The sequence below is a fragment of the Podarcis erhardii genome (assembly GCF_964252035.2).
Source record: "Podarcis erhardii genome assembly, chromosome: 15".
Taxonomy (NCBI): Eukaryota; Metazoa; Chordata; class Lepidosauria; order Squamata; family Lacertidae; genus Podarcis; species Podarcis erhardii.
In genome coordinates, this window is record NC_138505.1 from 39,398,799 (window position 1) to 39,421,106 (window position 22,308).

General features: G+C 45.0%; 1 protein-coding gene across 1 annotated transcript; it reads left to right on the forward strand.

The window, feature by feature from the left end:
• The first annotated feature begins 6,169 nt into the window (after positions 1 to 6,169).
• MORN3 (MORN repeat containing 3) lies at positions 6,170 to 19,791 on the forward strand. Its single transcript, XM_081842298.1, has 6 exons — positions 6,170 to 6,328; positions 8,786 to 8,941; positions 12,932 to 13,089; positions 14,486 to 14,645; positions 17,458 to 17,642; positions 19,465 to 19,791. Exons 2-6 carry the CDS (start codon positions 8,797 to 8,799, stop codon positions 19,558 to 19,560), a joined length of 744 nt encoding a protein of 247 aa, XP_081698424.1. The 5' UTR covers positions 6,170 to 6,328; positions 8,786 to 8,796; the 3' UTR covers positions 19,561 to 19,791.
• Positions 19,792 to 22,308: the final 2,517 nt, after the last annotated feature.

Genomic DNA, 22,308 nt, shown 5'->3' on the forward strand with positions numbered 1-22,308 from the left:
CTGAGCCAAGAAGGAGCGGCTCACAGCATTAACACTCCAAACTTCTCTCTTAGTCACAGCCTTAAATTCCAGCAGAAATCAAGCATGGGTCTGTGTCCAGCTTTGCAGACTGCTTTGTTGCTGCTGACATCACACACCACAACTCTAGCTCTTGTATTCCTAACTACCAGCCAGGGATGGGGAAGGGCGCACCATTTGCCCCATGGCATCAAGCAACTTTATGCCAAGCATGGTCCTTACGTGGCTGGCTAATTGTTTTACAATTCCCTAGATAACGGCACTGGTTTGGTGAGCTTGGTCTTGTACCTTGGACTCAGAGACATTATGCAGATTGACACACCTCTCCCCCCAAAACTGCAACAATATAAAATAAGCAGTTTATTATTTTGAGTGTGCATGTGTGTGTAAATGGATAATGTTACATTATTTATAAATTTTGTTAAATAACATAAAATAATAAATGCTGACATGTTCTAACCTCTTTTTAGCTTGTTGCTGATATTGTTTCTAAAATGATTTAAATTGTTTTTAACTGTTTTTAATGATAGTTTTAATATTTATTGTAAATTGCTTAGCGGCTTTGCTACAGTCAACATACATACATACATACATCATTTTATTTTTATGCTTCCTTCCACAGTTAAAACCATGCTCAAGGTGACTTACAACATGGGGGGAAATACACAATTCAAAACACATAAACAATAAATAAAGCATCAAAAAGTACACAACCAAATTGAACAATTTCCACATCATAATAATAAACATACAAAATAAAAATACAAAAAAATATATCAATACAGCAACAACCCACCAACAACACCTCCTAAGCACCCCAAGAATCAAGTAGTATACAGTATAAATTTTATTCAGTTGTTTCTTGACGCTAAACATATACGTATTTCTGCAGAAAACAAACAAACAAACCAAACCCAGAAAAAAAGCCGAATTCCAGTGTGAGGAGGGGCAGTGGGCTACTGTGTCGATTCCTCCCTGCACTTTAGCTGCATCTGCGTCGCCCCCCAAAAGAGAGGCAGTTCCCTGTGAACAGATTCTGATGGATTTGACCAACTTCTATTCATCAGACAGTCCTCAGGAGGGCAGGGCACCCTCGGAGTCCGTCTCTGGGCTTGCTCTCTTGCAGAGGCTTGCCCGTGTTGCCATGGCTACCTCTGCCACATTGCAAGCTGATGTGACCAGCCTGCTCTCCAATGCCAACCCCACAACCGCCCTCAGTTGCTTTGGGGCAGCACTTCTGGTTTCCCAGGACAGTCCAGACCTAGAGCGGTGGATCTGAGGTCAGTCTTTAATTGCGTTAAATTATGGAAGGGGAAGAGAGAGGAAACCTGGTCTCCTATTTGAAGGGTCCCAGAAGACACCTCTGTGGGAGTGTTTCCTGCAGGACTTGTGGGGGGGGGGAGTGTGAGCAGGGATAGGCAAATCCGTCTGTTTTGGTTTCTCTTGCCCAGTTTCTCATTGTACCAAACTTAAATTCATTTCCCTGCACTTCCAAATCTGTTTCTGAATGCTTGTTCTTTTTTTAAAAAATCCTCTAGAAAATTCATCAGCATCTTAGCGTGAATGTCCCATAATATGCACCATTCTTTTCCCTAATACATGCATTTTGTATGTTATTTCTATGGCTACATGCATTGTTATGCGCAAGTTGCCCCGGTTTGTGCATTTTTCTATGCATGATTTTTGCATTGCAGAATTCAGAGAAGCGTGAATTTTCAACAATATCTGTGTTTCAGTTTGCATGTTGTGTAAAACTAAATAGAATTGAACTTCTCCCCCAACCCCATGAACAAGACAGATCTTAGCTAGACAGATCTGGAGTTTGGCTGCTTTAAAGTGTATATGAGACGGCATTTGATTATGAGGCCATGTTTGCTTAAAATTTAGGATCAGAATGAATTTTAGTATACGTAGGTTTTGATCTTGGCATTTCCCTAGGTGCCTTTACAAACTACATGCAAATTCAGCAGTTTGAGTTTGTGGGAGGTGGAGTAAATCTATATTGATGGAAGATAAGTCTATCAGTGCCTACTAACAACACTGGCTCTAAAATGGGATCAGACACGTTCCCAGAGGATGATGGCTGGATGAGTGACTATTTGTTACGACAGTTATATATCTAGGTTTTGAGGCAGTCTACCTCTGGTGGCCAGTTGCCACTAAATTGGCCTTCCACCTTCCTGTTTGTGGGCTGCCTGGTCTCTGACAGACGTAAGATGCTAGGAGGAACAGTGCCCTCCTTGGGCTCTGGAGGCAACCATAACCCAAACGAATGGAAGCAGAACCAAAACACATTCAAAATGCTTTGGGCACACTAGCTCAGCATCACGTGGCACAGTTAATTAAGTACATTACCAATCAGCTTTCATTGACCTGATGCCTTCCCATCAGCCTCAGCCAGGACAGCTGTTGTAACCCAGAACATCTGGAGGGCGTCAGGTTGGCAAAGGCTGATATAGATAAGAATCAGTATTTTGCATCACAACTTGGGTTTTTTAAAAATATATATAAAAATTGATTGGCATTTATATTTTGTTTTTGTTTTGCAACCGGAAAAACAAAGCATTTGTCTCTATTACAGGCCAAATTCTGCAGATGTTCATCTATATAATTCTATCGAGAGTTTCCAGCATTGAATTCATTCAACCATGGGTGAGTATTTGAGTAGAGGAAGCATATCAAGGTGGGGAGAAGGAGGAGGAGGACATTAGATACAGGTGTACAGGTGAGGGGACAGAGAGGATCACAATCCGTAATCCATCTCCCTGCTCATCTTCTTAACGCCAGAAGAACAATGGTTCAGGAGGATTAAATGCAGTGCCAAATGCAGAGCTTCATTCTCACCTTTAAACCAGGGATGAGGAACCTGAGGCCCTCCAGATGTTGTTGGACTACAACTTCCATCATCCCCATGTTGGCCATGCTGATGGGAGTTGAAGACAAACAACATCTGGAGGGCCACAAGTTCCCTATTGCAGCTTGAACCATCACCAGCCCTGTGGAGGGGCAGCCCAGGTGGGCCCATTGTAATCCAGTGGCAGATGCTGCAGTCCCATGCGCACGTTCTAGAGAATAAGGCCACGTCCACACCAAACATGGACCTTTCTGTGGTGGCTCCCCATTTGTGGAATGCTCTCCCCAGAGAGGCTCATTGGGCACCTTCCTTTTATATATCTTTAGGCGCCAGGTGAAAACATTTATCTGTAACCAGGCTTATCAATCAGTCTGTGGCCTTTTAAATGTGTGCGGCAGGACTATCGGCTTGTTCTTGTTTGTCTTTGTCCTATACCATATTTTTTTCCGGGTATAAGACTAGGTTTCCCCCCTAAAAATTAATGTCCAAAATTTGGGGGTGTTTTATACACAGGGGCCATCTCCCCCCATTTTCTTAAATCAGAGTCCCCCAAAATAGGGGGCGTCTTATACATGGGGGCGTCCTATAGATGGGAAAATACAGAATTTTGCATTCTCATTTTGGTTTTTTATGTTGTAAGCCACCCTGTGTTATTTGGATGAAAGGTGGTATACAAACTTATTAAATAATAACAATAACAACAATGCATTTAAAGCACCAGGATACCACTTTACCCGTCGTGGCTCCCACCAAAGAATCCTGAGAACTAGAGCTTGCTAAGGGTGTTGAGAGTTGTTAGAGGACACTTATTCTCCTCACGGAGCTACAATTATCAGAATACCCTGGGAAGAGGGACTGATTATCAAACGAAAGGGGATTAGACAAATTAATGGTCTAAACCATAGAGCCTAGGGCTTGCCGATCGGAAGGTCAGCGGTTCGAATCCCTGTGATGGGGTGAGCTCCCGTTGCTCGGCTCCTGCGCCTGTCAACCTAGCAGTTTGAAAGCACGTCAAAGTGCAAGTAGATAAATAGGTACCTCTCCAGCGGGAAGGTAAACGGTGTTTCCATGCGCTGCTCTGGTTTCGCCAGAAGCGGCTTAGTCATGCTGGCCACATGACCTGGAAAAACTTTCTGTGGACGAACGTCAGCTCCCTTGGCCGGTAAAGCGAGATGAGCGCCGCAACCCCAGAGTCATTCGCGACTGGACAACTGTCAGGGGTCCTTTTAACTTACAATGGGAAAGTGGAATTAATACCTTTGAATGCCAGTCATGGGTAGAAGCTACTGCTTTTACGCCCAGCTTGTGGGCTGAACTAAGGTATTTTTCTGCCTGAGGATAAGATGGCAGTCCCATTGGACAGGCAGCTGAATCTTACTTTAACCATGGTGATGGGATGCTGGAGGGCAGTGAGACTTACCTAGTGGGTGTGCCTCAGGCTGCAGAGCCCACCTAGAGGCAAAATTGTGTGCAATTGAAACACCCCATTCTGTCCCTTTTAGTGACATCTTTTATGATGTTTCAGGGTCACTTTAAGGGTCTGGCTCTGTGCACGTGTGCACAATTGTGCACACGTCAGTCACGCCTAAAACGGGGGATGCCTGCAGTTCTGTCCTCCAGTATCTTGATGCCTGAGGCAGCTGCTTCACTTGGCCTAATGGTAGGGCTGGCCCTTTCCAGGGACATCTTTACGGCTACTGTAGGATACAAGATGCTAGATTATTATTATTCTATATTTCTTTTTACCCCGCCTTTTTCCCTGATGGGACTGAATGAGTCTTTGGTCTGATTCAGCTGCAGGGCTCTTCTGGTCTTAGGAATTGCTAAGAGGCTCTCAATATGGAGGCCAAATGGCCGAAATATTGGGAAATAATAAAAAAAGATGGAGACAATTGGAGGTTGCAGAGTATGGAGAAACTAAAGGGGAAAGTGCGAGATTGGCTACATTATGCTCAGATTAAAGAAGCCTTTAAGTCAGATAAAAAATTAGGATTCCAGGTGGAAAAATCAAAGTTAGAAACAGAATTGTTAGAACCCAGCTTTAAGACACTTTCGAGAATGTATAACTTGCTGCTAAAATGGAATACACAGGATGAAATGGTCAAATCAGCTATGATAAAATGGGCACAGGACATAGGGTACAACATTATGTTTGCTGACTGGGAAAAGTTATGGACCACCGGTATGAAGTTCACGGCATGTAATGCCTTGAAAGAAAACATTATGAAAATGATATATAGGTGGTACATGACTCCAGTCAAGCTCGCAAAGATATACCATCTGTCTGACAATAAATGTTGGAAGTGTAAAGAAGCTGAAGGAACATTTTTCCACCTCTGGTGGACTTGCCCTAGAGTGAAGGCTTTCTGGGAAATGATATATAATGAGCTGAAAAAGGTATTTAAGTATACCTTCCCTAAGAAACCAGAGGCCTTTCTTTTAGGCATTGTCGGCCAGAGTGTGCAAAAGAAGGATCGAACTTTTTTTATGTATGCTACAACAGCAGCAAGGATACTCATTGCTAAATGCTGGAAAACTCAAGATTTGCCCACGCTGGAAGAATGGCAGATGCAACTGATGGATTATATGGAACTGGCTGAGATGACTGGCAGAATCCGAGACCTGGGAGAGAAACTGATGGAGGAGGACTGGAAGAAATTTAAGGATTATCTACAAAAACATTGTAAATTGTATGAATGTTAAGAAAGATGTAAGATTTGTAATAACACGGCTCCAACAAATTAGTAATAAGGAATATAAATTTGAATGTAATTGAAAGAAAAGACAAATTTTGGATAAACAACATTTCAAATTAAGATCTCAAAAGTGTGATTTAAATTCTAAAATTTGAGATTTAATATTGGATAATTATATGATATGAATGGAAACAAGTAAATAATTTGCTAGCAAAATTTGGGAGTTCAGAATGCAGGAACAAGAGATGTGAGGAAGTCCAAAGAGGAGAATGAAATGTGGAAATTTGAAAAGACTATGTTATTATGTATGTTTTTTGTTTAATGTCTAAAAAACTTTAATAAATATTATATAAAAAAAGGAATTGCTAAGAGGCTCGTTCTTCAGGGTTCAGCTTCTCTTGGCCCTCTAACTGTTAAATCTTCACACAACTTCATGGTTTGGCAGCCCCTGAGTCTTGCCCCCTGTTCCACTGCTGGCTAACAAAATACACAGAGCAGAGACCAAGAGGGAAAAGGCTAAATTGGCAAGATCTCCTGGGCAATTGGTGCCTCACAATATGGACACCCTTGCCCTTGACGTCACCCATGATGTCACCGTGACCTTATAAAGTCTGGGCAAAATAGCTTAGCCAAAGGATGATTCAAGGAAGAGAGGCAGGTCCCCAGGTGGAAGAGGCAGTGGACCAACAGGGCTGTCCGAGAGAATAACATCAATGTGAACTTCCACATGCTATCTGGCCATAGGAATAGGACTATTAAGGTAACTCATTTATTGTTTGAAAAATGCATATACCACAGTTGAAATATGTTTCCAAGGTGGCTCATGTGAGGTAGGGGCGAGGTCATTGTTAAGCTCTTATTTAATATATGGCAGGGTTACCTGCTTTGCAGACCCAGAACAAGAGGCTGTTTACTGAAGAACAAGTTGACAAACAAATCCATAGGAAAAGGAAAGTACAGTAACTACCAGAGCAAGCTGAAAGGGTGGAGACTTGGCTCCAACTCATAGTAAAGGGAGATAATGTTTAGGTCTATCATGTCCCATTACTACAATAATCTATTGCACAGAATAGGTTCTTTAAAAGCTGCCTTATACTCATCTAGCCAGAGCCGGCCCTACCATTAGGCTGCCTCAGGCAGCTGGTTTTACGGTTCACAAAAGGGCAGCACATTGTTGTTGTTTTTTAAAATAAATTTTTATTAACCGGCCAATCAAATCAAATTAAATCACATCACATAAATTCCGAATTACAAAGCCGAATTTTAAATTTTTGTTGGGGGGACCCATGTTTCAAGATCCGAAGGGGGATTCTGATCATCTTCTTGCTACTGCGTTAATGTCCAAATCAATCCAAATCAGTCCAAACAGGGTTCATAATTCTATCCAGTCTTATCTTGCTGTTTCCACATCACATCTTGTTCATATATTTTCTCTTTTTTCTTTATGATCTCTTCTGATAGTCTCCTTAAGCCGATAAACACCAATAATAATCCTGTGTGAATTTTTCCGTTCTTCCAATCCTCAAATCGAGATGGTTTCCATATATCATCGCCTTCATAGATAACAGCACTCTTTCCATCATTAATCTCGCAAAACTGTCGCTCTTAAGTCCCACTGAGGAGTTTCACCCACAATATAAAAACAGCTCTATTTCTCTATTTCTCCTCTCAGACTTAAGTCCTCCGACAGAACTTCCCAATATGGCGACGGCGGCATTTTTAACTGCGTCATTCCAAAGCTCTTATACATTCCACGCTCTTCTTAAAACATGCTTTGGTTCGAAAGTTTATCTCCACACAGCCTTAAATCCACAGCTTAAGTCCTTAAAACGACATTTCTGACTCGTGAGGGGAGGGGATTCTTGTTTAATCACATAAGGAAAGAAAGGAAAGTTTTTTTTCCCCTCCCCCATCAGTCATTTGCCATACCGTGTCTTGGCGTATCTTCTCATGATTTAATCTTGTCTTGTTTTATCAGAGATCTCGTCTGTTAGCAGTCTTTTACTCCCCCTCCTTCCTTGAAATATGTGCATTTCTTCATCCAAATTGTTTCTTTTGAAGTTCTTGCAGCTAGTGGTGCGGATCAGGGACGGCATCCAGGAGCACCAGAATCCCACAGGAGGCCTTTGTGCCTAGTGCCCCCATCCCCACAAATTCGGGGGTGGTATAGGGCACAGCACGCAAGGCAGTCCCCCCCACCATCCTGGGGGGGGGGGGTAGGAAGGCTAATTACTCCCATCATAGCCTCCAAATTACCTTGTGTGGGTCGGAGAGATGTTATTGTCAGCCATCTTCCGATGCGCCCCCTAGTGGCCCCCCAGGGCAGCACATTGTTAGTGGAAGAAGCACTTGTAGGATTTTCTGCCTTGGGTGCAAACTTAACTTGAATGGCTTTGGACACTGTGTACCTTGAATTGGCGCATGTGTGTGTGTGATTTGTTGCTTCCCTTCAGATGCAGCCCTTATCCTGCATCTACCTCAGGATTGTCTACACTGACCAGTAGCAACTCCCCAGAGTTTCAGGAAGGGGGATTTAATGCAAATCAGGTGCATTTCATGCAAATCAGGTACATGCAAATCAGGTGCATTACCACCTAGGTGCAGTGACACAGGAAACAGGTGTGATGTCGTCGTATCCTTAAAATAGTCACACCTAGTATTTTCCACAATAAGGCAGAGGTTTACTCTGACAGTATAATTTGCAAGGAGAGAGAGAGATTTAAAGTTGTCTGGAATGTAGTTTCTGCCTTGGAAACCTTGCCCTCCAGTCCTAAATGTGTGTGCCTGCTGATGGATGTTGGGTGATGGAAGAGAACTCTGCACATGCTCAGAGGTGTTTTTCTTCTGACAAGTTTTAAAGCATTTCTCGGGCGCAGGGAAATAATATGTTTCCTGTGAACTCATTTCACCTGCAGCCAATCAGCTTGCTCTCTTCATTGCTCCAACTGTCCGACTTCTTTATTCCATTTTTTATAACTTGGTTGCTGTGCAGTTATTGTTGCTTTAATTTTCCTTTTATTACCTTTGCTTGTTTAACCTGGTATTTAATTTATGAGAAGCTCCACTCTCAGATCAGCAACCAAATGACGCAGGTGATAAAAAAAACTGCTTGTAAAAAAGGAAAGTCAGTCAGTCATCCTGCAGAACCCATGGCTACAAAAACTGTCTCTCTAATATATTTCAGATATTCCTAAGTTTTTTATTTGTCCCCTTCCAGGCAAGGAAAGTATGCCCATTGTTAAGTATCCGAGGACAGTTGACCCTCTTTGGTATGAATGGGATAGGAAGGCCCAGAAATGCGGATTAAGGCACACCGTTTACGCGGTCAATGGCGATCGGTACACTGGCGAATGGCTGGACAACCTAAAACACGGTAAGGACAATACAGAGCAAGAATAATAGAATATGTTGCAGGATATTCCAGGCAAAAAAACAGCAGCCTGGAGAGGCCCAGCGATTCCCTCAAATAAAAAAGTCTACAGTTTGTCTGAGACTGCATGTAAGAGGACTTAATTAGCATCCACACAAACTATTTCAGGAGGCTGCAAAGGCAGCTGGGAGAAAAACAACACAAGGCTGTTCCTCCATATTTTGCATACGTAAAAACTAGCCTCAGGTTGGATCCCTCTCCAATGCATGTCGAGGCAAGCAGGTCCCTTGTGAGCAGGGGCGGAGGAAGGGGGGTGCGGTGTGGGTGGGCAGCCCCAGGTGTCACCACTGAGGGGGTGACAAACTGCTGGGTGGCACTTACTGCGGGGTCTTGCAGCGTGCCCAAGCCATGCGACTCTCCTGGGAGTGACGGGGTGGCTTGGGTGCCCGCAGGCTCCGCGTTGCCCCAAATGGTCCGCCTAATGTCTCCCCCCTCAGCTGTAGGGCAGCTGAGTGGGAGGAGGCAGGCAGACTCCTCGGAGGCCCCACAGAGGGTCCTGCCCTGGCTGGCCCCACCCCTGGGCACAGGCGCCTCCCCAGGCGCCCGATCAGCTTGTTCCACCACTGCTTGGGAGAAGAGATGTAAAGAGATCAACCTTTAAATGAGTAATGCCAGAGCATGAAAACAGCCCCCCTCACCTGCAATCGGCTATTCACAACAGGTAAATTGCTTATGGAAAAGAGGATCTGATTTACTGCCATGGTGAATAATAATAATAATTTATTATTTATACACCACCCATCTGGCTGGGCTTCCCCAGCCACTCTGGGCAACTTCGAACAAAATACAGTGGTACCTCAGTAACAGACACTTCAGGTTACAGACTCCGCTAACCCAGAAATAGTACCCTGGGTTAAGAACTTTGCTTCAGGATGAGAACAGAAATCGTGCTCCGGTGGCGCGATGGCAACGGGAGGCCCCATTAGCTAAAGTGGTGCTTCAGGTTAAGAACAGTTTCACGTTAAGAACTGACCTCTGGAACGAATTAAGTACTTAACCCGAGGTTCCACTGTATTAAAATACAGTAATGCATCAAACATTAAAAGCTTTCCTAGCTGCTGAGAGACCTAGCAGGGAGTCATCAGCCTTTTTAGCTCTGAGCAAGTACTGTAGGTGCCACCCCCACAAGCAACTTCACTTCCCTCTCGCTTGCCTCACTCCCCTTTCCTGACAGAGAGGGAAAGGAACATACACGCTTGTGCGCGCGCACTTTGCTTTCCCAAGGGATAGATGTAAACAGAGCAGTAGAATCAGTGGCGTAGCGTGGGGGGTGCAGGGCGCAACATCTGGGGGGGGCGCGGTCGTCGCCTCCGGAGTCGCTGAAGAGCCTTGGGCACAGGCTGTAGCAGAGCCCCATGTCTCGCGGAACCGACGAGCTGTGCGCGCGTCCGGGCTGAAGGCGTCCGGCAGGCAGCGGCTCTCAGCACTCGCCGCGGTCCCAGCCCGTCAGGGCCGCAGAGGGCGCGCCAGGCAGCCCCTCCTCACAGCCCTGCCACTGCTGCTGCAGCTGCTGGGCCATGTTGCATTTTCCTCGCCTCTCTGCCCTCCTCCTCCTCCGGGCAAGCCGCGTCGTTTGGGCGGCAGCGCCAGCGGCAACTCGCCTCAGATCACCTGACACGGACCCGCCGCCACCGCCGTGGCTACCTTACCGTAAATACCCAGCCCAGGCAGCAGCAAGAAGAAGCTGGCAGCGGCGGCAGGTTAGGGGTTAGGGGCGCAAATTACTTGCCTTGCCCTGGGTGCTGACAACCCATGCTACGCTGCTGAGTAGAATCGATCTGAACCCTGAAGAGCACATAGAATGGAAAGAGGAAGTGTGGAAGAGAGACGCTCTTCCAACTTCCTCCTTCAGCACTAGGTAGCTTTTCAAGAGAGAAAAAGCTACTGGTACCTTCAACCACCTTGAGGCCAAGGAGGCAGCAAGATAGGCTCAAAAGCTTAGCAGGTGTCAGGGCAGCGGCTCTCTCTTTTTTTTCTCTGGACCACACTTTCAGAATAAAAATTTACTCGTGCCACACCAATCTTTTTATTGATAAGATATACCATGGAAAACAAAAAGAAACAACTCCTAGCAGTGCTAGGAGTGCACAGAGCACAACTGCGTTATAAAATGATCACGAGACACCCAGAAAGTATAAAACATGCATCATTCCCAAAATACAATTATAAACGAGCCTCTTACATACATACCTTAAATATTTGCACAAACTCAATGAGAGGTGTAAGCTTGCCGTATCACTTGATGATCTCACTCTCGTTTAGAAAAGATATCTGTCCATATTCTGCAAATAAATAAAATAACAAGTTGATACTGTACTATGCGACACTGAAATTCTTGAATGTTCATTTGCTTGTCCTGGAATCTTCCAGCCACACTTGCCACCCTCTCCTTTAAAAAAAATAATAATAAAAAAATATTGAAATTTTCAAAAAGAAATACAATGTAAAACAAAAAAGGAAACAACAAAAATACAAAAATACAAAAACAGAAACAACTCAAAACACGTATAATTTCCAATTACTTATTTTCTTTTAACTTATTTTCCAGACCTCCTCGTACCTCCCTTTCTTATATTCCAGTTCTAATTATTAATTCAGCAAATCCTCACCATTAATCTTTACTTATTTCAAAACCTTATTTTCCATATCTCTTAAGCATTACAGCTGGAAACCACTTAATTTCTATCCAACATCATTCTAACGTTCATTAATTTTACAATATTTCTGCAAATAGTCTTTAAACTTCTTCCAATCTTCTTCTGCCGACTCTTTTCCCTGGTCTTGCCACCCTCTCCTGCCGCCACACCAGTGCTGTACATTGCTCCCTTTGAGAACCACGGTGTCAGGCGAAGAAGACCTCACGGGCGCCATCACACCCCTGGGACACTGCGCTGGTGAACCCTTTTCTATGTCCAGAACAGTACAGTGGTACCTCGGGTTACGTACTTAATTCGTTCCGGAGGTCTGTTCTTAACCTGAAACTGTTCTTAAGCTGAAGCACCACTTTAGCTAATGGGGCCTCCCGCTGCTGCTGTGCCACCGGAGCACAATTTCTGTTCTCATCCTGAAGCAAAGTTCTTAACCCAAGGTACTATTTCCGTGTTAGCGGAGTCTGTAACCTGAAGCGTCTGTAACCTGAAGCGTCTGTAACCCGAGGTACCACTGTACAGTACAGGGCGGTGCCTTTGTAAATCATTTTTCTTTTTCTTTTTACAATCAAGTGGCATATAAATTTTATGAAATGAATGAACGAACAAACGAACGAACAAACGAATGAATAAATAAATATCATGCAGCAATGCTGAGGACAACCTCCTCTGTAGTTGGGCGATACGGGCTTGTAATGGTTCTAGGGGGTTTGCTCATGCGTAAGTTGCTTCCACTCTAGGCTTGGTTGCCTGGTTGAACCCTTTCTGTCTGGACAGCCCTTCACTGCGTGGCTGTCTCAGTCGCTGGCAGAATCCATCAGCGGGCGTTTCTTAAACTTATTCCAGCAAAAAAGTTCTTTGACGCCAAGTCTCCTCCTACTCTCCCTGCGCAGAAGTCTTCTGCGCAGGGAGGGTGTGGGCAGCGGAGCACCTGTGCTCTCCCCACTAGTCTCCGTTGAAGAGTCCTGGAGCCTTTTCTCCGATTCCCCCATCTGCCCCCCTTCTCTCCTGGTGTTACGTTGATTTCCTTCCCCAGCAGCTGGGCTGCCTCTCTCCCTGCTGGGACCCTCTCCGGCATCCCTCTGGAGCCTTCCCTCCGCCTCTGGCTCCGATGGCAGTTCCCTGACAGGGCTCACAGAAGTCTTCCATGGATTTGCTTCATGCACTTCTTTCAGAACTAGAGAACTATTCATTTATCTAGTTTTGGAAATGATTGGCTCAAGTAAATTAAAACCACAATGCACGGCCAGTTTTACCAGTTCCTGCCTTTTGTCCCCATGGCCAGGCAAGGGCACGCAGACATGGAAGAGGACAGGGGCCATCTACAGCGGAGACTGGAAATTTGGAAAACGGGATGGATATGGGACATACAGCCTCCCTGATCCCATCACAAAAGACTACAAGAAAGTGTACTCGGGTTGGTGGAAGAATGACAAAATGTGGGTAAGTCGTGCTCTTTTGCAATGGCGGATGTGAATGTATGCCTTTAAAAGTGAGCCGAGGGCCAGAGTCTGATCAGCATTAATATCAGAAATTGCCACAATAGACTCCTGCTGAAATTCACTTGTTCCTTTTTCTGAGGTGAACATTTAAAGCACTGCTGCCTCCCCGCTTCAAATGGTGTGTGCGCACTGCGTCATGTGATGGATTATGTGGGGCGCGGCTTAACAACGTCCCCCAATATTTTATTTAAGTTGGCACACGCGCTTTTAATTCCAAGAGCCTCATGGCTTCCTTAATTCTGCTGCCCTCTCTGAGTGACAGGAAGAGAGCAAGCCATGAGGGAAGTGAACAGAGTCAGATACCTCAGCATACTTTGTCCTCACACTTTGGGAGGTGGTGTGGATTCAGCCCAGAAGGTAGGGGTGGAGGAGAAATTCATAGGATCATAGAACTGTAAAGATGGAAGGCACCCCAAGATCATCTGGTCCAACCCCCTGCAATGCCAGAATCTCAACTAAAGCATCCTTGACAGAAGACCATCTAACCTCTGCTGAAAAACCTCCCAGGAAGGAGAGTCCAACACCTTCTGAGGGAGCCCATTCCACTGCTGAATGGTTCTTACCATCAGAAAGTTCTACCATCAGAATCTCCTTTGCTGTAACTTGAAGCCTTTGGTTTTGGTCCTAGCCTCTGGAACAGGACAGCCCTTTAGATATGTGAAGAAGGCTATCCTATCTCCTCTCAGCCTCCTCTTTCCCAGGCTAAACAGACCCAGCTCCTTCAAACGCTCCTCATGAGATTTGATTTCCAGGCCCCTGATCACCCTCCTCTGCATACGTTCCATCTTGTCAATGTCCTCCTTCAATTGTGGTGCTCAGAAATTCAAACCATTTTGGATTTAAAGGTGAACCCAGCTAATTTGCACTTTCCAAAGCAATTTGTTGAACCACAACACAGGCGTCCTTCAAAATCTGCACTTCCCCTAATGTTGCGGTGCAGATCTCCAGCCCACTAGTGTCCACAAACACACATATACTTGTGTGCGTAAAGATGCGTCTATTGGTGAAGACAGCATTATAGCAAGGAAAAAAATGTCTGTTAGGCAAACTTGCATACAAAAAGGAGAAATCCACACTAGAACTCTGGTGAGTTTTATGAGGACATTTAAAAAACAAAAAACAACCACAAAGTTGGCACGGAGAAATGAGAAGCTGAGAGAAAACAAATATTGACAGATTTGTCCTGCTTCCAGAAGTGGGGCGGGGAGCAAATCAAATGGGCATCAGCAACAAGTACAGTATTGACTTTTTAAAGAAAGAAAATTAACATAAAAGTTAAACATTTTAAAGAGAAAGTTTGCTGTGTGATCATCCACATGAATATCTTTTGATTTTAGGGATACGGAATAAAATTTTACTCAGATATGGAGTATTACGAAGGGGAATGGGCCGTTGGGAAGAGAAGCGGCTGGGGCCGAATGTACTACAAGGACGGCTCCATCTACGAAGGCCAGTGGTCTGAGGACAAGCCGAGCGGGCAAGGCATGTTCCGCCTGAGTAAGTACCGCCCTGCTGCATCCATGATGCTTGAGAGGTCTGGTCCTCTATGCCTTTGGGTAGCGCTCAGGACGGGCCCCAGCCCTTCCCACCCCCCAGAACAGAACTTGGGGCACGTTAAGGCTGGCCAGATGGTGCCACCGCCAACATTCTCAGCTCTCTTTGCTCAGATAGACTGCTGCTGCCGCTGCTGCTCAAAAGGTGGCCTGCGCAATGACAACAACACAACGGCTTGTTGCTGTCTGTGCCACATATCTCCATTTACCCTGCCTCAGCTCACACCAGTAGTCTTTTGAAGACTTAATGGGTTTTAGTGGTTTCAAGAACAGGGCCCCTGCGCACAGAAGCAAAAATCACATAAGTTGGGAGCACCCTGGAGGATGCGCAGAAAAGTGGGGGTGATGGCTGTGCTACCCCACACATCAGTGTAAAAAACAACAACCACAACCCTGCTGAGCCCCCACTCTCTTTGGGGCTTCCTCCACCCTCACTGAAACCCTCTTCAGGCTCTGGGGAAATTTATGTTTAAGCTTCCTGTCCCCTTGTGTATATGCAGTCACACGTGTGTTGATCAAATGTCAGTGGCAGGGAGACACCCGTAAAACCCAAACTCTTCTTGCCATGCCATTCTGGCTAAGGCTCTGATGGGAGAACGTTTCCAGTCTGTGAGCCACATTACCCCCCTTCTGGGTGGCATACTGAGGGTCACAGGGCAAAGTGGGCAAATGTAAGTTTTTGCCTTTGCACAGTAGGCCAGTTTCTCCAACCGCTCTTCCGTCTAGGGAGGCCGGAGTTCATGGATGTATTCCAGCCAGGCAAAAATGTTTGGGGCCAGTGAGGGGGCAAGGCCTGGGGAGAATCCCAAGGGCAAGAGATCAAGGCCTGGAGAGGCGCATTGGTCTCCTGGGCCAGAGGTTGCAATCCCTGCGCTACCTTGAAAGCATGCCGTGCTTGGCTGAGCCAAGGTGGTGCTGGGGTTAGCAGGCTGGACTAATTAGAGCCATCAAGACTTGGGGTCAAATCCCACTAAGTCATAACAAAGGTAGCTTGGGAACTCTGAGTCGATTGCTCCTTCTCATCCTAACCCCGTCTCTCAGGGTTGTTGTGCAGGTAAAATGTGGGTCAGACCCATATATGCTTTACTGACCTCCTGAGAGGAAAGGGAGGATTAAAATGTCCTTAAAAATTATTATTGTGCCATGCTGAGCAATCACACAATTTACCGCTGTTTTAATAGCTGACAGTATGTTTACACGAACTTTTAAAGCAACAGTTTGCTAGTCCTGCCCAGGTTATGCCGAGGGCAGGTACACTTAATTACACGGCTGCCCAGGATCTGTTTGTATCTAACTTCCAGCACCAGGAAATTGGTGAGATTTAGAGTCTTGGTGGTTATCTAGAAATGTCTTTAGTTTCTAAAAGGACAGGTAATGACTGTGCCTTGACAGATTTCAAGAGGATTCAGACTTGATATCACTTTACCCTTGAAGGTGACACTTCCTCAGCAGAGGTTCAGATTCACTTTGCATGTGCTCAGAGGTGCTCTTGTCGTAATATCACCTATTCCAAAACTGAGGCGAAGCATTGAAAAGAAGATTATGGGGTTAAAATTAATACCTGCTGGGATGTTCTGAGTGTTAAGGATATGATGGATTTTAAATCACCACTGCCACCACCACAAATTGAATAATTGGTCCTCCAGAGACATTGCCCAATTGATCATGAACTGGCTGGATTTTTCCTAAGGTTAAAATTAGCTAATTAATAGATTATTATTTTCCTGTGCCTGCGGGTTTAATATAGTCAGCTCTGTAACTGGAAATTTTGCAAGGCAGGGGGTAAATGCGCCTTCTGTTAGGTTTGCGATGGACAACCATCCAAGATCAAATAGCTGGTACTGGCTGCTTGCCCAGAAAGGGTAAACTGAAACGTAGGATTCATGCAGTTTTGCTGGCTCCTCCCTTTCTTGCAAAAGGATTTAAGAGAGTTAACCACAGCATCCAAACTGTGAAGGGCACAGCTTGGTGGGGCCCTTGTGACGGACATGTGCTGCCCTATTGATGGAATTCCTTCCCCAGATAAATTTGCCTGGCACCCACATGAATATATTTTCGGTACCAGGTAAATGCTTTTCTTTCTCCACCCTTAATGTTTTCATAAACTGTCTTGGAAGCATCACCAAAGAGCACTATATGAATCCTTCCGAATAAGCAAAGAGGGAGGGAGCTCCTGCTCTTCAGTCTCTTCTCAGAACTGCCCCATCCAGAATTCCACCATACCTAGGAGCTTGTGAGCAAAAAGACTTCTCTGCAATCCGAGTTGCCTCCTGACCGTTGAGTCAGAAGCAGGTTCCGTTCTGTCCATTTCAGCGGGGTATTTACTTCCAAGAAAAAAAAGCACACCAAGAACTCAGGCCGACAGGGCCCTGTTTCGATGTATTCACCTTCATCAGCTAATTTTTAAAGGGTTGTGTAAGTTTGAAGACTTTTGGATAAATATATCCTGTTATTTTCTACGTTTCTCAGGGATAACAACTATGTGTGGGTAGATCAACGTGTATCTCGAGCTTTTCTGTGCATTTTCAATTTGGAAGCCAGGCATGGAGTGCTTCAGGGGCAAAGTCTACAGCCACAATGACCTGGGGGGGGGGGCAAACTAGACCATGATAGAACCATTTATTAGGAGATGCTGCAGGGCCTTGTGAAAACACCTTGTGAAAACACAAGCCAGCCCCCCCTCTCTCTGTGTGTGTCTCTGTGTGTGTATGTTTAAAAAAGCATCAATCCCACAAAAATCTCTGTGTCAATTGCAGAAAATGAAAACCGGTATGAAGGCTCCTGGAAGGACGGGAAGAAACACGGTCCAGGAAAGTTCATCTACTTGGACACGGGGCAACTTTATGAAGGCTACTGGGTGGCCGACATTCCCCGTTGCGGAACCATGATTGATTTTGGCCGCGACGAAGCCCCTGCACCAACTCAGTATCCCATCCCAAAGGTAATCTCTAGGTTACAGGCTCCCCGCAGGCCCAAAGGCCAGAACGTGCGTAAGGGTGGGTTCCACTGTCTCTTCCTGCAAGCCAACACCTGAGCAGAGAGGGAAGAGCAATTTTAGTCTGTGCTCAAGCTCCCCCAGGACTTGCCCACCTCCGCTCCCTTGGCCTCTTAAGCATGGAGAGTGCAAATAGCTGGATGTGGGGAAGCTTTTATGATGAAGGGCAGTGGACCCACAGGAAAAGTCAGCTGATGGTAGGAGCCAAAAGTAGGCTGGGTCAGAAGCAAAGTGGATGGGAGTCTGCAGGCAGGCAGGTAGGGCAGGATGACCCAAAGGGAGCAGAGAGGCAGCTTTTTCTAAACAAACTAATTGTCTTTTCCAGTCTATTGATTTTTTTTTAAAAAAACAAACAAAGATCAGAATCTGATGCTTATTCGTGTAATAATCTTATGTAAATCATAAGATTTGTGAGGCAGTATATAAGTGCTGTAAATGAATGAAGGAATGAAGTGGGGAAAGACCCAACCATTAGTTTCTATGGCAACAGAACTCACTTTTTGAAGATGCGAATGGCGGATACTTAGCTGTGAGCACCTAAGGCCGCTACCTTAACAAAAGAACTGGGCTGTCCAGTGCAGCAAACGTCCGCCTATAGATTCTAGCCTCCCACAGGCATGGAAGGGACCCACAGGAGCCATCCTGACTGACCCCCTCCCCCCAAGAAACCCTGTAACAATCTATAGGTGTGTGTGAAAGACAGGGAGGGTGTGTTGTAACCCTGTGTGGTTTATGTGTTTGTGTTAGTAACAATGGGGTGAGGTGGGGGAATAGAGGAGTGTGCATTTGTTTCTCCTTTTGCCGGGTGTGTGGGTGGGTGTTTTATTGCTATTTTGCCACACCCACTTTTGCTCTGCAAACCATTGCCGTGCAGCTCCCAGAAGGTGGCCAGTTGTCAGTCTGGCCTTGTGGCTGATTCCCCATCCCTGGAATGGGGCTTAAAAAGGCTATGTGGGGAGCTGCAATGTTGCCAGTTCAAGTATTGGCCGGGAGGACTTGCAATGCTTCCATAGGCTAGCCCCTCTTTCTCCCCCTGGCATTTCCCACCCTCATTCTGTTTGAAGAGCAATAAGAGGACTGTCCTGTATTTGGAGTTATCCTCCGTTTGAAGGGTTGCTCAGTCTGAGTCCAGTTTAAAGGCAGCAAGTACTATGGAGCCCCAGGGTCCCATCATCAGAGAGCAGACTGCCTGTCTCTCCCAGCCACAGCCTTCCCCACTATGCAGAAAGGCATTGCTATTTCTATTTAGAGTGCAGTAATTATTTTATTACTGTGGCCTAATTATTTTATTTTATTTTATTTTATTTGTTTTGTTTTGTTTCAGTAGTAATTATTTTTTTAATGTGGTCTAAACCACATAGCCTAGGGCTTGCTGATCAGAAGGTCGGCGGTTCAAATCCCCACGACGGGCTGAGCTCCTGTTGCTCAGTCCCAGCTCCTGCCAACCTAGCAGTTCGAAAGCACGTTGGGAAGGTAAGCGGCATTTCTGTGCGCTGCTCTGGTTCGCCAGAAGCGGCTTAGTCATGCTGGCCACATGACCCAGAAGCTGTACACCGGCTCCCAAAGCCAATGAAGTGAGATGAGCACCACAACCCCAGAGTCGTCCGCGACTGGACTTAACAGTCAGGAGTCCCTTTACCTAATTATTTCTAAGTTGGCATCTGTATATTTAAATTAGCATATGAAAATTTTATGCAGTCTCCTTTTGTTTGTTTTTTGGCAATGTATTAAATTGCAAAAAAAACCAACAACCCCATGTTTCTTTCAGGTTGAACTAGCGGACCCAGAGGGTGTGTTGGAAAATGCTATTGTGTTGCTAGAAAATGCTGAAGAAGCAAATTCTCAGCCTCAGAAGGAAAGATGACGGCTGACAATCCTGCCCTCCAAAGCTGGGGTTCCTTCCCGTTGAAGGCTGAGCAGCAATGTACAAAGAGTTCTTTCCCAAGAGATTCCCATTGTGATCCCTTCTCTGTTCCTGGTTATGCAAGAACCCCTTTGCTCACTAGTTTAGCAGCTGCAGCAACACAGAGGGAAGAGGGACATGGTAGAGACCTTGTGAGTTCAAAAATACAAGATACCGGACATTTCTTTGCAAGTTGCTTACTCTGGGTTCTTGAAGCAGCGACTTGCCCTTTGCACCTCCGAGAGCCGGCCCTGATGTTCGTGGCACACACCTCAGATGGCAGGTGCTGAGGGGTGGAGAGGGGCTTGAATACCTCCAAGGAAGGAGGGTCTATAATTCCTTCCTGAGTGAAGCTCTGGCACAAGCTGGGGATACAAAGCAAAGGGAAGATTTGGGGTGATGACTGCAATTCTCTCCTCTTTCTGAATTCAGAAAAGCTTCTGTCTATTTTGAACCACCTTTTTGTACCATCAAGGAGAGAGACTTTGAAACTGGGGGTAAATATGATTGACACTGTAGCCTGTAACCCACCACAGCAGGGGGGTGGGGGTGGCAAAGAGAGTGACAGCCACAAAAGGCACAAATTGTGTTGTCAAGGAGTCTAAAAGAGTCCCTCATAGATTCTCTCCATCATGATCGCTTCTTATTTCAAGACTCTCTAAAATACACATTTTGAACCAAAGCTATTCATAGTATCACGTTCTCCCTTCTCCAAGTAAAGAAACCTTCACAGAAAAGGAAGAAGGAAAGAGAGAGAGAAATCTTCAGAAGCCAATGATGTATCTTCATTAGAAGCAAACGAACTTGCTTAATTTGCTAGTGTGCAGGTTGACACCCATCAACAGATACAGCTGTAGGCTCCATCGGAACGGTTCTGGCACCAGCAAGACAGCTTCCCCAAGCCACTGCTGTTAGCATAATGTTAGCAAGAGAATTTTCCCCCAATCTGGTGCCCCCCATATGTTTTGGACTACAGTTTCCCTCAGCCCAACATCAGGAGGGGCACAGACTCTTCCCCCTTGGTCAACAACCTGCCCACTGATAACCTAAAATGTCAAATGGAGTCATAATACACACACCTGTCTTTTCGTGTGAGGATGTTGCTATTTTTAAACAGTTTTATTTATCATTTTCAATTTAACAAAATTTGATCATTAACATTTACCAAATCACAAACCATACATCTAACATCAACTTCCTTCCCACCCCCCTTTCATAGTTTGTTTTAATTACCTTTTACTGCTGCATATTGTGGTTATTCCATATCCCTCCCCCCGTTTTATCTCAATCTACTTTATACTGCTGAATTTACTCTAATCTTGCTAACATCCTGATTTGTTTACAATATTTTTTTCAAATATTCTACAAATTTTTTCCAATCTTCCTTAAAAGCTTTTTCTTCCTGGTCTCCTATTCTACCAGTTAAACTGGCCGTTGCTGCAAATTATTCTGAAGGGGTCACATAACTCTATACCCTCAAGCATCTCTCTGATGAAAATAGGAACGTCCTAAGGAAAAGCGGGACATTCTAGGATCAAATCAGAAACTGGGGTGGCTTCTATAAATCCAGGACTGTCCCTGGAAAATAGGGACAGTTGGAGGGTCTACAAATATAACTCCTTATTTAGACTGTAATCTCCTCAGGGCAGAGACCTGCCACACTTTCCTCCCCTTTTGACTGATGTAAATTAACACTTGCTTGGTTCATACAGAAACAACAAGCCATGATCTAGTGTTACAAGAATGAGCTTTCAAGGGAATGGTGGGCTTCTTTCTCCCCTCCCCTCCTGGACCCCAACCCTGCCACACCTGGTTTGAGGCAAGTCATATGCTTATCAAAACTGGGAAACTGGTTTGTGATCCTGGGAAACCAGGAATGAAATTTAGAATGAATCTCTGGCCTGCCATGATGTCTGAATCAGATTGTTAAGGCTTGGGTTTTGATCTCAGTTTAAATCACCCAGGACAGTTTGTTTGTTTTTTTAAATTATATGTTTAATTTATTTTTATTAAAGATTTTCTTGGTTTACAAAAGTACTGGTACATGCCTTGTCTCTTTTTTTCAGGTTGTACAGTCTTTCTTACAAATCAGTTACATTTGTTGTGAGACATTAGTGTAAAGTATAAGGTTGGAGAAGAAGAGAGGAGGGGTGTGTGGGGGTGACGCTTATTCTTTTATATCAGCACCTTTTTTCCACAGGGGGCCTGTCCACTGTCCCTCAGACCTTGTGGGGGGCCGGATTACATTCTGAAGGAAAAAAAATCTATGAATGAATTCCTATGCCCCACAAATAAGCCAGAGATGCATTATAAAAGAGCACATTCTACTTATGTTAAAACACGCTGACTCCTGGACCGTTCGCGGGCCAGACTGAGAAGGCGATTGGGCCAGATCCGGCCCCCAGGCCTTAGTTTGCCTACCCATGCTTTATATAGTGTGCGTGTGGGGTTTTGTGTTAGTGTCAACTTGGTAGGTTCTCTCTTTTTTATAATAATTTTTATTAATTTTCATCAAGAAAAATATATATCGCACCACATTACAACTTGACGAATTTTCTCGTTTTTGGACTTCCTTCAGCCTCTCTGACAATCATCCGAATTAAACTTTTTAATTACACATTTCCTAAATTTACTATTGCCTTTTAACATACCCTTCCACACCTGTTTTTATTTCTTACAATATTTCTTAGGTTTTTACAGAGCTTCTTT